This window comes from Cynocephalus volans, chromosome 1 (assembly GCF_027409185.1).
Source record: "Cynocephalus volans isolate mCynVol1 chromosome 1, mCynVol1.pri, whole genome shotgun sequence".
Taxonomy (NCBI): Eukaryota; Metazoa; Chordata; class Mammalia; order Dermoptera; family Cynocephalidae; genus Cynocephalus; species Cynocephalus volans.
The window spans coordinates 222183277-222200242 of NC_084460.1; the positions used below are offsets into that span (position 1 = coordinate 222183277).

At 40.3% G+C, this 16966-nt stretch overlaps 1 protein-coding gene across 4 annotated transcripts in view; it reads left to right on the forward strand.

The window, feature by feature from the left end:
- Positions 1–16966, forward strand: part of FMNL2 (formin like 2) — a 281747-nt gene that overhangs the window by 242165 nt on the left and 22616 nt on the right. For all 4 annotated transcript variants that reach the window (XM_063094051.1, XM_063094061.1, XM_063094070.1 and 1 more), the window contains 6 exons: positions 3102–3176; positions 6845–6955; positions 9325–9474; positions 11264–11365; positions 13015–13327; positions 13664–13867. In XM_063094051.1, the coding sequence (XP_062950121.1) occupies positions 3102–3176; positions 6845–6955; positions 9325–9474; positions 11264–11365; positions 13015–13327; positions 13664–13867 (955 nt within the window). The remainder of the gene's footprint in view (positions 1–3101; positions 3177–6844; positions 6956–9324; positions 9475–11263; positions 11366–13014; positions 13328–13663; positions 13868–16966) is intronic.

Below are 16966 nucleotides of genomic sequence, written 5' to 3' on the forward strand. Positions count from 1 at the left end.
GTGGGAGCAGTCGCTTCATCTGGGCAGGGCAGGATTTATCAGCATCGCAAGCAGGAGTGAACCAGACGGGATGAGATAGTGGCTTGGCCCTTCTGTTCCATACTCAGGGCTTACACAGCTGAGTGCATCTCTCTGAATTTGTTTTGTTTGGAGCTTCCATGCTGGTCAGTTTGGGAATATCATATTATATTGCCATGCCAGATTAGGATTTTAAAGTTTCAACATACTGAGAGGATTTTTCCAAACTTTATTGGCAGTGAAACTGTCTCCCCCAACCCCCCCAAAATATATCTTGCCAGGCAACTCAGATCTGGGGCTGGCCCATGGCTCACTTGGGAGAGTGTGGTACTAACACCAGGCCATGGGTTCGGATCCCCACATAGGGATGGCCGGTTAACTCACTTGGGAGAGTGCGGTGCTGACAACACCAAGTCAGGGGTTAAGATCTCCTTACTGGTCATCTTGTAAAAAAAAAAAAAAAAAAAAAAAAAAAGCAGATCTGGATAAGTGAGGGTGGAAGTCCCAAGAACCTTACTTATTTCTCTGCCAAGCCACCAATTTTTGGAGCCCCCCCAAATCTCTATAAACCTTGTGGCTTCTTAACCCTAAATTCCTCTATAACTCTCATGACATCTTAAAACATGGCTTGAAAACCAGCAATAAAATCTAAAGATCTCTCAAATTAATGGATGTGAAAACTGAAGTCCAGGGATGGTCACTGAGTTGTCGAAACTAACAGCAAGGTAGTGGCTGAGCTGTGACTTATAACCCAGGTTTATGATCCCGTTTAACATGTCATATAGTCCTATTTCTGCCCTCAGTGCTAGAGCTTAAAGGTACAAGGAGGGGCAGTTGTGTTAGGCAGGACCCTATAGGGAGAGGCAGATTGGTGGCTGTTTTGGCAGACTGAAGTCCAGGGTCCAGGATTGGAGCCTGATTATTTTCACTTGACATGGTATTAATGCAGGACAGTGAATTTATTCACATGAGACTGGTTTATAAATGATTTATAATGAAGATGCTTTTCTAGAACATGTACTTCTATTTGTGTGCTGGCTTACTTAATTTCTGGTAGCACTGATGCTAGCAGGGGAAGTCTAATTCCTGGTAGTCCAATACACAAAAGGGCCCCTTTCCAGTCTGCTCTGCTTGGTCTTAATGTAGCTCTTAAATTTGCTCCCCACCCCACCTACTCCAGTGGCTACCTGTTATTGATACAGGAAATCAGTGTCAAAGCCGATGGGGGAATGAGAAATACCAGTGAATATAAAAGCCAAGAATGACAAATTTCAGCTGCAGTAGTACAATTTTTTATTTAAGTGTTTGCATTGTATATTTTTTGGCCTTTGGTAGATGGAAGTTGTATGTAGCAATATACAATGCGCAATAATATATATGTGCAGATATGCTCTTGGTCTTATATACGTTTTGATGAAGCCCTTGAGAGCATCCTATGAAGGCCAATGGGTAGATTCTGAAAGTAACTGAAAGTCAATGTCTTGTTCCTGTCATCCTCACCAATTTTCTGAAACGAGGCCATTCAAAGGCGAGAAGAGGCACGTTCATTCATGATGGTCCTATTTTAACCAAGTGTGTGGGGGTGGTCCAGATGGGAACAGCATGAACTAAGACGGCTTTCCTTTGATCTGGGACACAACTTCTACTAACCTTCCCCAAACATATATATCTTCCCGTTTCCTGTGGGATTATAGTATACACTTGTCTAATGATTGCTAAAGTAGATAGAAACAAATGTGAATCTGGTTTGCATGCCTCCTTTCCTTCAGCAAAAATGAAGGGGGCTCTGGAACCCAAGCCGTTCCTGTGGGACAGTGTCAGAAATGACCACCCTGAATTCATCAGTTGAGATTGGCAGCAAAGCAGTATAAACCCTGACAAAGAAGGGCTTGGTGGACTGATAGTAGGGGTCCTTCTTGTTCTTACAGAGGTGGAGGAGAGTAGTCACCCACATTCTTTCAAAGTGTCCCGAAGCTGACATCTATGTTGGCTGTGTGTCATTTTGTGCATTTGGATTCTTTTCACCAAGTTCATAGTAGCTATAAATAGGAAGATATTTAAGTCCATGATATTTTAAGATTAAAGGTATTACTCTGTTTCATAACACATGTTGTCAGCATGGATTTGTCTCTTGACAGAATGAAATCAGAAAATTTAGAGCTTAGCACGTGAAGCCTGGATTAAATTTGCAAAATGTTAACCCAGGGACTGTGTCTTATTAATGTAGCATGTAGTTCATAGGTGGTTCAGGTCAACATTTTCTGAAGGCGGAATGAATATACCAGTGGGTGTAGGAGTTTGCTCCAAAAAAAGGTTGCCAAGGATATTGAAAGAACTAAAGTTTATCCTTTGATTTCAGGAATAAGTCTCTAGAGAGTTATAACTTGGTACAAATCTTTAATTGACTCTATGTTTTTAACTCCGTGTATTTACCTCCATGTATACACAAATACTTTGGGGTCCTGGAGTTCCCAGTATATTATCTGTTTATTTCACCTGTGCAGTGAAAGCATTGATTTGAGGTGAATGCATATGTCTCAGGCCTCTGGGGTGCACTTTACTGAAAATTTCTATGCTCTATTCATGTGGAATGGGTTAATATAGCTTCCCAAGGTGTCTGTTTTACTTCTGTGCACTAAAATTGATTCACTTAGATATAATATGAACATTTTGCATCTGCCTTTAAAGGAATTTAAATAATAAATTATTCCAATCATTTAGCCTGTCTGTTTTAAAAGCACTTTTATAAAACAAACAAAAAACTGGTCAGTTTTTAAAAAAATCATGAACTATATTCTTGGATTCTGAATGCATACTAAAAACTTGGTGGGAATGCAAAGATAACCATTGGGGGGGGGGAAACATGTTTGATATAGATTTCAAAATACCAAGGTTCATCTTTTGGTCCTGGCACATATTGCTATTTGTGAGTTAACTAGCTTAGAAGAGAAGTAAATAGTGTGTGAAAGAGGGGGGAAAAAATAGATATTCTGGAAGTAATTATTAACGCTGAAATTTCTGCATCTAGTTTTGGAATGCTTATGTTTGGAATGGCCCATGCATAATGAAAATGTGTGTTTCAGGTTTGTGGAGAAAAACAGCGCTTTGAGAAGTTGATGGAACATTTCAGGAATGAAGACAATAACATAGATTTTATGGTGAGTTATTTTAGTTCTACATTCAATAAAACAAACTCAGTTTTGGCACTTTTCCCCTAAATCCACACACACGCACATACCCACACAACCCTATATATGTTATTAAGGACAGGAAATTGAATTTAATATGCTATAGATCCAATCTAGAATGTCCCTCTTAATCTGTATTTTCCTTTTATGGCCTTCAAGTTTTATTCATTACATACACACTATAGAAAAGGCCAAAAATACGGATTTTTTATAGCAATTAAAGGGGGAAGTCATGCAGCTGGAAAAAGGAAGTTAGCACCTGGTACAAATGCCTGCAGTTGCCAACCTTAGCTGTCGATAGTGCTGTACAACAATCCTTAAGGTAAATGGAATCTCGACCAAAATCTTGACCTTTTCGAATTTTGCCAGTGCCCTTCTCCAGACTATATTCTCTCTCTCTCTCTCTCTTTTTTTTTTGTTGGCTGGCTGGTAACCAAACTATATTCTCAAAGACTAAAGTGCATTGGTTTGTAGAATTGACTGTATATATATCCCCCAAATTAATATGCAGCAGTGATTTTTCCCCGTTGATCTCTTTCCTGCTTTAGTAATTCTGTGAGGACATAATCATACGGCAGATCTGCTTATCAGGTGAGATCACATGTAAGAACCTGTGGTTCCACAGCAGTTCTGCCATTCTCAGAGAAGAAGTTGAGTTTCAGCACTTCTAATTCATAACCTATATCTTAATCCTGGACTGAGGATAGAATCTCTCATAGAGAATTTCCTGAGACATAGTGCCCTTGAGTGTACCCAGATCTGTAGGTTTTGATCTAATCTAGTTGCCCTAGAGAACTTCTGGACCCAGGATATTCTTGCTTGGATTTAATCTCCCAGATCGCTTCTAGCCTGAAGCAGATGTTCCTATCAGTTCTTAAATTGCTTCAGTGACTAAACAGCATGAAACCATAGCTTTGCAGATTTCTCACCCTTCTATGTGAAAATTTTTTTCTGGGTCCTCAAATTTTATATGCATCCTCCTTCACCTCCTTCCAAAATCAGTGAGAAAGATGAAATCATCTATGGAGAAGCTTTTCTATTCATGAAGCATGTTACTTGCTTTTGAAAGGCAAAAAAATAAATACGTGTGTGTGTGTGTGTGTGTGTGTGTGTGTGTGTGTGTGTGTGTGTGTGTGTGTGTGTGTGAAATAAGGGATACTTTTACATCAACATTTTAATTCTTGTTACAAGGATTTTTTGGACAAGTTAAGGCTAATGCTGGCCCTGGTGATAAATTGTAAAGAGGTTTGTGCCTTGACTCACATGACCAGTTTCATTCCTGTGCCTTGTTAGGGGGAATTTATTTGTTCCATTGTACAAATTAGAGGCTCCCAGGCTGAGGCCAACATGCACAGGCTTGTGAGTTTAGTCTGATAGTGATGACCCTCCATAAAAAAGAGTGGATGTTGTGCATAAAAGTACAGACATCTGATTTTCTTGAAAACTAAAAAATGTCTGATAACACTAGGCCCCTGCTCCTGCAGAGTATTAGCTGCTGGAGCAGAGTAGCCCCTGTTCCTTTGGTCTAAAGATATCCTCTCTAGTTTGTCACAGTCTGCACTGTTCCCTATTTATTACACATGGTCCACCTGACTAATTTATGATACCTGCTGGACCTCTCTGTCATTTGAGTTTCTGCTGAAATTATAATGATATTAAGCCCTTTAAAACACCTGCACTCTCCATATATAAACCAGAGCCTATTTCCTGTCAGTTCATTTATTCATATGTACACACATTGAGGTACCTTATTTGGAAGCTGCACGTACACAAGTACTGTGGGCTAGATTCGTGGGTCACCTACAAATAGTTGTTTCTAAGGCCATAAAACTCAACCGATCATTTAGATCTGAATTCAGAAAGGAAATGGAAAGATGCCAGGATCCAGCCATTTTTTTCCCTCCAGTAAGTGACGCTCTGGGAATGCAATTATGGTGCACAAGTTCCAAACAACATATTCCTCATAACATGTAACACACATTTTTCTAATGTAATGTAAGAACTTTTTCTCCTTTTTCTGTATTTTTTTGTGGATAAAAGGAAACAAAAGTGAGAATCTTTTTTTTTTTTTTTTAAGCTCACTTAACTGTAGATCCTGAGGTAATTTTTTAGTAAGTTGCAGCAGAGCTTGTAACCTTGAGAGCTTACACATCTTCCAAAGATGTCCAAAGTATAACATATTTTCAAAGAGGAATCTAATTCAATAAAAACAATTTTTAAAAAGGTAAAAGAAATTGGGCTTGGGGGATGGAGGAAAAGTAAGGTGGTTCTCAGAATAAGTGTGAATATGGGTCCCTTGATCATTTTACCCCCTTGCCAGGTACTCTGCTGGGTCACAGCCATTGAGGGAAAGCATTAGTAAGAGATTTTCACCAAGAGTCGACTATCATGATTGAAAGCAAAATAGATCTGTTGGACTCTCTTCTGTTATTTACCATACTGGGTACTTGTGCCACTGATGCAGTTGTGGGGAGAAAGCAGTATATTTAAAGCTTTTATGCGCTGTACACTGGTCGATTATATGGAAAGATGGAACAGAGCTGTTACTATTCTGTTGATATGGTGGATCTCACAGTGAATTTTTAGAAGCAATTACCTGTGGTGAGATTATAGGTGATTTAAATATTCTTTGTAATAATTTTCACATTTTGTATGTTGTACCTGTAAAAATTTACACTGTTTTATATACCTATATGACTTTTTAAGAACAGCTCTGCTGAGATATAATCAACATACCAATTTACCCATTTAAAGTGTATAATTGTATGTATATTTAGTGTATTCACAGGATCGTGCAGCTATTACCAAAATCTACTTTAAAGCATTTTGTCATCCCTAAAAGAAACCCAGTGTTGATGATAACACCAAAGTCAAGGGGTCAGATCCCCATACCTGCCTGTCACCAAAAAAAGTGACCTTGTATCCATTAGCAGTCACTCCCCAGGTGCCCCAGCCCTAGGCAACTGCTAACCTGCTTTCTATCTCTATAGTTTAACCTATTCTGGATATTTTGTCTGAATGGAATCATACAACGTGTCATCTTTTGTGACTGGCTTTTTCTATTTAACATGTTTTCAAGTTCATTCATGTTGTAGCATTTACATAATATTCCATTGTATGGATATACCACATTTTGTTTATCAATCAATTGATGGACATTGGGTTCTTTCTACTTTTTGGTCATTATGAATAATGCTACTGTTAGCATCTGTGTACAAATTTTTATGTGGACATATATTTTTATTTCTCTTGGTTATGTACCTAAAAGTGGAGCTGCTGGGTCCTGTAGTATCTTTGTGCTTAACATGTTGAGGAACTGTCACATGTTTCAAAGTTGCTGCACCATTTTCCCACCAGCAATGGATGAGGGTTTCAGTTTCATTACATCGTTTCCAACACTTGTTATTATATTTGTTTTTGATTGTAGCCATTCTAGTGGGTGTGAAGTGGTATCTTATTTTGGTGCCTCTATGGCTTCTTGAATTAAAAAATTGTAAATTATTTTTAAAGACCCAGTGAAATGAAGGAAAAGGAAATTGGTAAGTGAGCCTAGATTTGTGAAATTGAAAGCACATGCTTGTGATTAAACTGAGAGAAAAGTTTGGAGCCCATCTAACCCCTTGGCAATTTCATTTCAGGTGGCTTCTATGCAGTTTATTAATATTGTAGTCCATTCAGTAGAAGATATGAATTTCAGAGTTCACCTCCAATATGAATTTACCAAATTAGGCCTGGATGAATACTTGGACGTGAGTATGGCAGTAACCTGTGGCTCCAATATAAGAATCGATTTATTGCCTACCCACAAAGGTCTACTTTTAGAGTAGCTAAAGAATGCTTCCAGCTCTATGCAGTCACCTGCTGTTGTGCTAGTTAAAGGGGACCAATCTGAATGATGCAATCTATCAGAGAAGCTGGATTCTTGCAGACCTCCTGGGACCTCAGGCAGTCTTTTGCCAGCAGCCTTTCAGATAACCTTTTGCAGGCTTGCTACAGCTTTCCTCTGCTTTTGAGCTCTGTCTGGGTCAAGTCTCATGGCATCCATCATCTGGGCTGTTGGGTAATCTGAGTTCTTGGTTACTCTGGGGACCCATCTGGGCAGGGAGAGTCAAACCAAGACTGCTGTAGAATGATGAGTAAATGCTTGGAGCATAAAAAAATAATGAGGAAATGTACACTAGAGACTTCCTCCTAAAGCTGTTAAATGCTGCTTAATGTATTTGTGGCTTTAGAAGTTCCACTTTCAGTTCTTGGGAGAACGAGGTTTAAAGTTTCTCTTTTTCTTCCTGCCTTGCAGGAGTACTCAGCCAGTTCTCTGAAGTTCTTCAGTTAAGAAACAGAAAGTTGATGTGAAAATCATAAACGGACTTGAATAGCTACATGTGTATGGGATGTGGCCTTGTTTTTTTGACTCTTAGGCTGTTTCTGTTTTCCCTTTCATATAGGAATGGTTTGGTTGAATTTGGAAGACTACTAGTGATAGGGCAAGAATTGTGGACCTCAGTTTCAGGGCTGTTTCTAGCTATGAAGAAGTTAGAAGTACTTCCCTTGGACATTTCCAGAGTTCAGCTGCCTGTCTTCGTTAGGGATACACCCAGGAGATTACACAGCCTGTACCCTCAGTTTACTGTGAGGCAGAATCGTAGAACTGGTTACTCTCGATGTGATAGCCTTCCTTACTGGACCAGCTGGACTGCTCTTGACTGATCTAATGTTGTCTAAACGGTTTACTCAGAGAGAGACATAATAGATTTCCATTAAAGAGTTTGAATTGTTTTCCTATTTATTTGAAGACTCACTCATGTCATTGGCAGAATATTGTATTGAAGGGTTTTTTTCTGCTTTGAGATCAAAGATTGTCTACCCTCTTTCCCCATATGCTTCGTAACTGTAGCATTTGAATAAAAATTGGGTGTATAGATTTCTAATGGTGCTCTGGGTTCAGTTTTGTGATGTCCTAGCAGATAGCTTTAGGTTCCAGGTTATAATGTCAGGTAGTAACATATCAGTGACCTCCCATTATTAACTGTGAATCTCGTGAAAAATCCTTTTAATCATCTTCTTCATTTTCTTTCCTAGCCTTTGCCTTTATTCAGAAATCTTTTTCAGTTGTGTCTTAAACTAAGATGGAATATACTCTTTTAAAACAAGCTATATTGTAGAATTCCAGATTAGACCTAGGAAAAATTATTTTCTTGAGAATTTATGCAGAGTGGAATTCTTCTTAAAAATTTAAGATTTTCTCAAAACTCTATATCTTTAAATTTTTGGTGTGTTGATTCTGGACTCTGATAGATGTATAAGTGCTTCATTAGTTTATAAACCTTCAGCTTTGTAAGTAGTCATTGATTTGTTCAGTAAATGTTTATTGGCATCAGCCATGTGCCAGATGTTATTCTAGCCACTCATCTGTTCCCCAGGGAAAGTCATGACTGATGTTACTTGTAGGGAAGACTCACTGATTTACTTGACCTCTAGTGTCACCTTAGAGCTGGCAGAGTTCCTTCAGGATGCCTAGTCTAGGATGCAGTGAACTGGGAAAACTTTCTGATCTGTGCTTTGGAGAGCCCTGAGCTGTGGATGCCGGGTTCTGACTTAGGGAAGGAATCATGGTGGGTGGGATCTGGCAATTTGTGCTAAAATAAGCCCCAAGACTAAACATAGATTCCCTCCATGTCTACCCTACCTCCCACCTAACCCTCTCTCCCCACTGGGATCCCCATCACAACCCAGGCAGGGTATCCCTACTTTAATCTCTTCTAGTGCACAAGATACCCCTCAAGTTTTATGTTGCTTCTGACTGTTCCCTTTTGAAGTTACTTTCAATTTTTCTGTTGTCCTGATTTCACCTATATTAACATGTTTTAGATTGGAATATAAGTACATGGGGCAGGAAGGACTGGGGGGAAATGGGTGTATATTTGGGAGAGGGTATTCACCAGAATGGTACCCTCTTAGGCAGTCACTCCATAATTTTGTTAAGGAAGATGATATAGTCAACCCTCTCTTGGAAAAGGCTGGACTATTTGGAACAAACAAAACATATAGGTTGTTGGCTAATTATGTTCTGTTTCCACAGATAAGCTAACACTATCTTCTCTTGCGTTCTGGTTCTTAGAAGCTGAAACACACGGAGAGTGACAAGCTACAGGTCCAGATCCAGGCCTACCTGGACAATGTGTTTGATGTAGGAGCTCTGCTGGAAGATGCTGAAACTAAGAATGCAGCCTTGGAGAGAGTGGAAGAACTGGAAGAAAACATTTCTCATGTAACTACGTCTCAGAAAAGGGAAAATTCCTCACATTTCAATGGGGTGCAAAGTAGAATTCACGATAGCTTTTATGGTAGTAAATTAAAGGATGTGGAGTATAGGAATGAGCTGTAACCTGGGATAGAAAGTTATCAGAAGCCTTTCTGGGTTCTTTCAAAGAAGGCAGGTGTGTTACTTAAGACAAAGCAGGACCCGTTGCCTGGCCTTGGCTCACTTTCTGCTGGGTTGCATTCCTGCTCATTTCTGCTGGGTTGCATTCCGGGCGATCTTAGCTACAGGTGCAGGAGAGGTGAATGATTGGCATTACCTAAAAGATTAGAGAGAAATATAACTCAGCTACGGGAATTTGGCCTGAGGTGGAGAAGTATCTTCTGAATATGAGCCACCTTCTTATCAAATATGTCCACACAGGCCTATGCACAGGATTAGCTCGTGTTTCCATGACGCGTGTCTGAGCATTGTCTTATGGTTACTCAGAATCTAAATAGACTCATTTCAAGTATGGGCGTTTTCAAGGATATCCCCAAACTTTCCCATATATCCTCTTCTGTGAAGAAGAGTATCCTCTCAGTATAATGCCAACGCTGTATCTGGACGGGTCTCATTTTTCTTTCAGAGGTTTTTCTTGCCACAGACCCAGTCAAATACGAGCTAAAAGGCTTCAGAGATTGTTCAATTGTTCATTCATTTGACAAATATTTCAATATTGCAAGAATGAACAGAAAACTAGTGCTTCTTAAAAGCCCAAGCATTGTGAGGACCATATTCTTTTGATGAATTTTGATTGGTATTTTCCTTGATTGTGAAATAAATTGTCTCTTTTTGGAGGAGTATTATTTGCCCCTTTGAACAGTCCATTTATTTTCCTCCACATTTTCTTTTAAAGAGTTCTACATGTGTTTAATTTCCTTCCCCTTTTCCCATCACTCTGAAAATGGGCATCTTTATTGCTTTTGGTTAAGCCAAGTTGGTGAGCCAAAAACTCTCCCTTTGTAAGAGCTACAGTGACCTAGTTGGCATCTACTTAGGAAGAGAATTTACAGGCCCCATATTTCTTCTCTTAAAAGATTTGTATTATATTCTGAACCTGATCAGCATAAATCTTCATCCTTCCTCCTTGCCTCGCCTCCGTGATTGTCTTTGCTTGTGATCATTTTCAGTGATATGTAAGAAATCAGAAATTGCTTAATTTTAGAGGTTTGTGTGAAAAGCAACTATTCAGCATGTGGCTCCCCCATCCTTCTCTTTCATCACTGCACTTACACATCCACTCTGGAGCCAAACACCTGTTTATTGAACTGCCCACCAAATAACTTTTATGATTTGCATAGTTTGGGTTGAAATAAGTGCAGTATTCTTTTAGTTAGCTACCTAAAATGACAGAACCAAGTTTTCTGGATCAATAATTTTCAAAAGCTTTTGCCTGATAGCTCTTTTTTTTGCGGGGGGGGGGGGGGTGGAGTGGCAAAGGAAGGGCCCCCCATCTTACTGTTCTCTACCCTTAGTAGCCCCTGCAGAAATGGAGGAAGACAGACTGTATGTTGAAACATTAAGGAGCTGACGTATGGGTTTTATTAAGGATCTCGTATAATTATTAATTCCTGGAAGAAACAAATATGTATTCAGAACCATATTATAAATATTAACATTTTCAGAACACAACTTGTGGAACACATGCAGGACTCTGATGGGCTTCTCATGCTTTTGGAGCTACACTTTCTGAGAACTGAGGACCTGATCAGAACAATCCAATGTGTGACACAGCTTCCTTTTCAAAATTTTACAGTTATCTGAAAAACTGCAAGACACAGAGAATGAAGCCATGTCCAAGATCGTGGAACTGGAAAAGCAGCTCATGCAGAGAAACAAGGAGCTGGATGTTGTTCGAGTAAGTGTGATGATGACAGCCACCCTAGGTGGGCATCCTGGGGAGTGTGCTCCAGCTTTGGCCTGGTCGAGGGTGGAGTACATTCAATTCAGGAATGCATCAGTGCATGCAGCATATTCATTGGAACTGTTTCAGGGGTGATACTCACATGAAAAGTACACATAGTCAGGGGATGTATACACATGTGTATGTAATCAAATGCTGGGAGTTCAGTATTTCCTTATCACAGATTTTGGGAGCAACAGTGTTTTCTCATCTGGAGGAGGCTGAGTTGATTCTGTGGATCACCCATTTGGTTGGAAATAAAAGCACAGCATGGATTTAATTCATGCCACTTATTTATTTTTATTAGGGCTCAGGCTTCTTTGTATTTTTTTGCTTTGCTTCTACTCAAAACCAGATTTGGTGGTTGCTGTGGAAACAGGGAAATCACAACACAGGTTAAACCTAATGACATTCAACAGAAAAAAGGGGGGGGGAGGTAAAGCAAAACCAATCCATTTTATTATCAGATAATCCCAGCTATTTTATTTGGCCTCAGTGTTGTTTTAACTCAGTGTCAGGTATTTATGGAGTGCCATCCATGTGCCTGGAATTGTACAGAACGTAAAAACACCAAAACGCCTGGAGGGCTTTCAGGCAAATGGCTTGCTTTTACACCACCATTAACGAAATGGCACATTTTATGTGATGTTATCATGTCTGTGTGTTGGTTGATATTCTGACATGGCCTTCAGTTAACTCTAGGAAACTTATTTTCTGTCATGCCATTGAGACGAAGTTGTAGCATATGGACTCAATTCAAATTCAGACTCTTAGATTATTAATAATAGACAGGGTGTGAAGAATGTTTCCCTGCCTGCTGGAGGTTTGTGGTGAGAGATCACATGTATGAGGCCCAGCAAGTAAGTTCAGTTCCATAAAATCCTTTCACTGGAACCTCTATGGGCCCCTTATGAAATGAACCAGGACAGCCTTTGAATCGAAAATGATAGCTTCTTTGTTTTCTGCTAAAAACCCAGACAGAAATAAGTAATTAGTGGAGGAAAGCTTTGCTCTTTTGTTAACTACATTACCAAAGGGGAAATGTTACAACAATCGCTGTCCTAAGCTCGGTCAGGGGGGCATTGTGAAAGCCAGAGAAATCCATTCAAGAACAGTCAGGCCCTGGTTACTCATGAGTAGGTTATTCCATGCTTTGCAGATTTTTAATCCCAGTTTGACTTCTATCCAAGGCCGATTTGGGGCCTTTTTGCCTATTGTTAGCTGATATGTGTATCTAGGAGTTACAAACGAATTTTAAAATAAGGTGAATGCCGCACCACCAGAATACCCTCGGGATATGCTAAAGTCAGCTTTTGGGGTCCTCTCTGCTCTGTTTCTTTCCACCTGCAGGGAAAATTGAGTTAGTGCCTTTATTAAATAGAACTTGATTAACAATAACAATTGCTAGAATATCTTGCATGCATTCCTAGCATACAATTAATAATTAATGGGATATTATAGGTTCTGGCTGAGTTCCATAGCATTCCTATTTATATTAGTATCCTTTTTCTCTCTGTTTAGTTACTTTCTTTATCCTCAGTTTTCCTATCTAGTGGTAATAAGTATGAATGTCATGTGAAGACAAATTCTTGACTCTTTTACAGGAAATCTACAAAGATGCAAATACCCAAGTTCATACATTAAGAAAAATGGTCAAAGAAAAAGAAGAAGCCATTCAAAGGCAGTCGACCCTGGAAAAAAAGATTCATGAACTGGAGAAACAAGGGACCATTAAAATTCAGAAGAAAGGGGACGGGGACATCGCCATACTGCCAGTTGTGGCTTCTGGCACATTGTCCATGGGATCAGAAGCGGTAGCAAGTACCAGTGTGGGACCAGTGACCAGGGCTGCCTCCCTGGGTTCCTTGCCCCCTCCTCCTCCACCACTACCTCTGTCATTAGACACACCTGAAGCAGGTGAGAAGCCTTGGCAGGAGAACTAAGGTAGTATCGGGATATTTGTAGTTCTTCTTTTACCAATTGTCCATTTCTGTCCTTTGTCTGCTTTGGTTGGCAAGTTCTTTCACTTATTGATTTTAAGAACTATTTACATTTTGAGATTAAGGTTATAAATCTTCATTTGACATATGTTGTGATATTTTCCCTGTTTGTCAGTAAGGACATTTTATGGTTTTTGAAAGCAATCCTTTGTCCTTTTAAGTGTTTTCTTTTCAAATACTTTCATGCACGTGACATTGTGGGAAAACCATTCCTCTGTTTTCAAAGTCCATTTGTTTTTTTTCTCTTTGCTAGTGCAAAATGGTCCAGTAACACCACCCCCGCCTCCCCCACCTCCTCCTCCACCCCCGCCACCCCCACCCCCGCCTCCACCTCCTCTCCCGGGTCCTGCAGCTGAGACTGTGCCAGCTCCTCCTTTACCACCGCCCCCTCCTCCCTCTGCACCCCCACTTCCCGGAACATCTTCACCCACAGTGGTTTTCAACTCAGGATTAGCAGGTAAGAGCACAGAATTAAAACCCAGGTACTATGTAAGAAATACTCATTTGTCTTATCTCCGGAGATAAGATATTTCAGAGTCCAAGTTTCTTGCAATGATGTGATCTCTTCTTAGTATAAGAACATTCCTGCTAATGTAGCCAGTAAAGGGGAATTGAGAGGCATTTTTCTGAGTAGCTCTTGTCACATGCTCCCTAGCTGGAGGTTCTGATCTCTCACGTCATCCTTCTGCCTTCCACCAGCCCCACCTAGAGAAGGAAGAGAGACACGTTACCTCCTTAAAAATCAGTGCATTTCTGTGGGTTCAGCCAACACTTCCTGGACATCTGTAGTCATCAAAGCTCTGTATTAGGTATTGATACTGAGTGCTTCTGGCTCTTTTTATTTTAAAGGTATCTGTGATGTCATCCATAAAAGAGAAAGATGACTTTATGTGTAATTGCCTGATTTAGGCTTCCGGGCATGTCTTCTGAGCATTTGAAGACTCAGAGTTTGCTAGAGTAGGTTTAAGCTTCAAGGGAAAGTGCTGCCAACAGCATTTCTCCATGCCTTGAAATGCTTCCAAATAATTCATAGTGTCCTCTTGCTAACTAGGAGATAGACTGCAGTATCCTCACCTCACCAGAAATGAAATGGGGGGTGGGGGGATAGGGTGAGAGGAGGAGAGTTGCTCTGATACCTTGTAATATAAGTTCTTATTTTTGACTCATGGAAATGAATTTTTACTCTTTTCTGTAATACTGCAAGCCATTTTCCTGCTCATGAAATGTTTCCCTGGCATTTGAAATTGCTCTGAGCTTTGCCATCTCTGTGACATGAGATAATTGCGCCTCCTCATCCACTTCAGTCCCAATTTATTGGTCTCTTACTTCTGATAAAGAACTACCACTCTGATAGCCTCCATTTCTAAGGCTGCAGTAGTTTTTGGAGCCTTTTGCCTGAAGTCTAAAAGATAGTCTTAGCTGTAAAGATCTCTTAGTCTCCATCCCTTCCAGGGCCCCATCTGCAGGTCTACCAGCCAGTCATGAGGGCTAATTCATCATAATGACTGGAGCCCTTTTGGACACCCAGAAGCTTTCCTTGACACATTTGTTCCACATTAAATCCATGGTTTTACTTCCGCCCAACTTCTATAAAACTGTCAAAGAAACAAAAGAAGATGCCGGTTCAAAATAATGCTCATAGTAAATCAGTGGCTTATTTCTACCCTTCAAGGTCTTCCCCATCTCCTACTTTCTTCTACAACTTTTATTGCTTCTGAAGGAGAAAAGGTGGAGGAAAGTCATCATGGAACTGTTGGATTGTGGAATGTAAATAAGCAGACAAAAAAACCCCTCATAACAAGCCCCGGGAATCTGTTCCTTCAACAGACAGCTCTCAGTGACTGCGTGTGGAAACCCCTAATTGTCATGTGCCCCTGGGCTCCCCGATTTGGCTTTCCTTGCAGCCCCTGGGGAGCACTCACTGCGAGATATGTCTGCTGAAGTGTCTTGCTTGGCACTGCTTCCTTTCTCTCTGGCAAAAGCTACTGTCACTCAGCATCCTCTTCATTCACCTGAGCTCTAGCAGAACTCTGAAGTGCCTCCTTCTGGAGGGTTGTGTTTCATCTGGTTGATTTTTCTTTTTTCTTTTTTTTTTGGCCTGGGCTCTTTCCACTACCTAATTGTTAAGATGTGTTGGCTCTGTTGATTTCCTCAATTTTAAGATGTGGAGCTCTGTGCTCAGCTGATAACCAACTGCTGCCTTCAGAGTTGCTACAATTGAAGTTGTCCCTGTTGTGTTTTGCACAATTTAGAGGATTGTAGGTGGGATTGAAGAAACTCCTCTTTAGTCCTCTGTTAAATGATTTCAAGAGACACCTTGTTTTACAAGATCCTTACGAATCTTTGATACCTTGAGATAGGTAATTTCTACAAGGCCTTTAATCTCCCTTTATTACTTATCCCTAATTTGGTTGTTAGTACTTAGTGATTGAAGCCCATTTTGTGAGATGTTTTGCCAGTGTGTTCCGTGAATCTCTCTCTTTCTCTTTGGAACCAAGAGGCCAGACAGAATCCAAAGACAGAGCTGAGCCGATGTGCCAGGACATCTGGGAAGTCAGAAACCTATGGTATCAGCAGGCCTTTGGATCTGCAGGCCTTTGGATATCTCATCTCTTCAACAGGCAATGAGCAAATGTGTTCTTGGTGGCTAAGAAAAGGGACTAGGAAGAGGTTTCCATAGTTTATCTAGTTTAGAGTTTTCTCTGCATTTTAGAGAAAATATTAGTAGTGTGAAATATGCATTTGAAGAGTAAGGCTTTCTTCCTCAAACCTGTGATAGAGCAATCTGGCTTCCCGTTCCTGGGGCTGGTCACCTGTGACGAACTGCTTAGCTGGCTCTTTGGGTGGATGTGCTTGGATTTTCACAATGAGAATTTGGACTTTGGCTGAGTTTTTTTTTTTTAATTAAAAAATTGTTCATATTCTATGGAATACCTAGCACTGTTCAGTATGGCTGTTTGGGACCACTACAATGAAATAAAAAATTTTTTTCTTTCCCTTTTCTAAAAAGGATTTAAAAAAAAAAAGTGAGATTAAAAAAAAGAAACAAAATAGTGAGTCTTCAAGGCAGGCCTGAATGGAAATGAATTCCTGGCTCTGTGCTGCCTTCTGAAATGTGTCCAAGAAGCATGAAATTCTATGCTAAGAGTACATGAACTGCTGAGCCACTTGACTCTAACCATATCTAATTTTTTTGTATTTCTCTGTTCTTTCTGCTTCCACAAAAGATGGGCCAATCAAGCTTTTCTGTAGGTTGCTCCTCACTGAGTGTGTTGCATATTTGCCATGTGTTCCTGTGGGTCACACTGTCCTTGACATCTTTCCGCTCCATCTTACTTTGACCCATTGCATTTTGACTCTGTCTGCGGGAAGTCTTGGTGTTGGCTGACTGTTATTCCAGGTTTGCCCACACGTTTTAGTTGAACTTGTCAGCACCACGCTCACCCAGTGAGCCAACCGGCCATCCCTATATGGGATCCGAACCCATGGCCTTGGTGTTATCAGCACCACACTCTCCTGAGTGAGCCACGGGCTGGCCCTCCGTTTTAGTTGAACT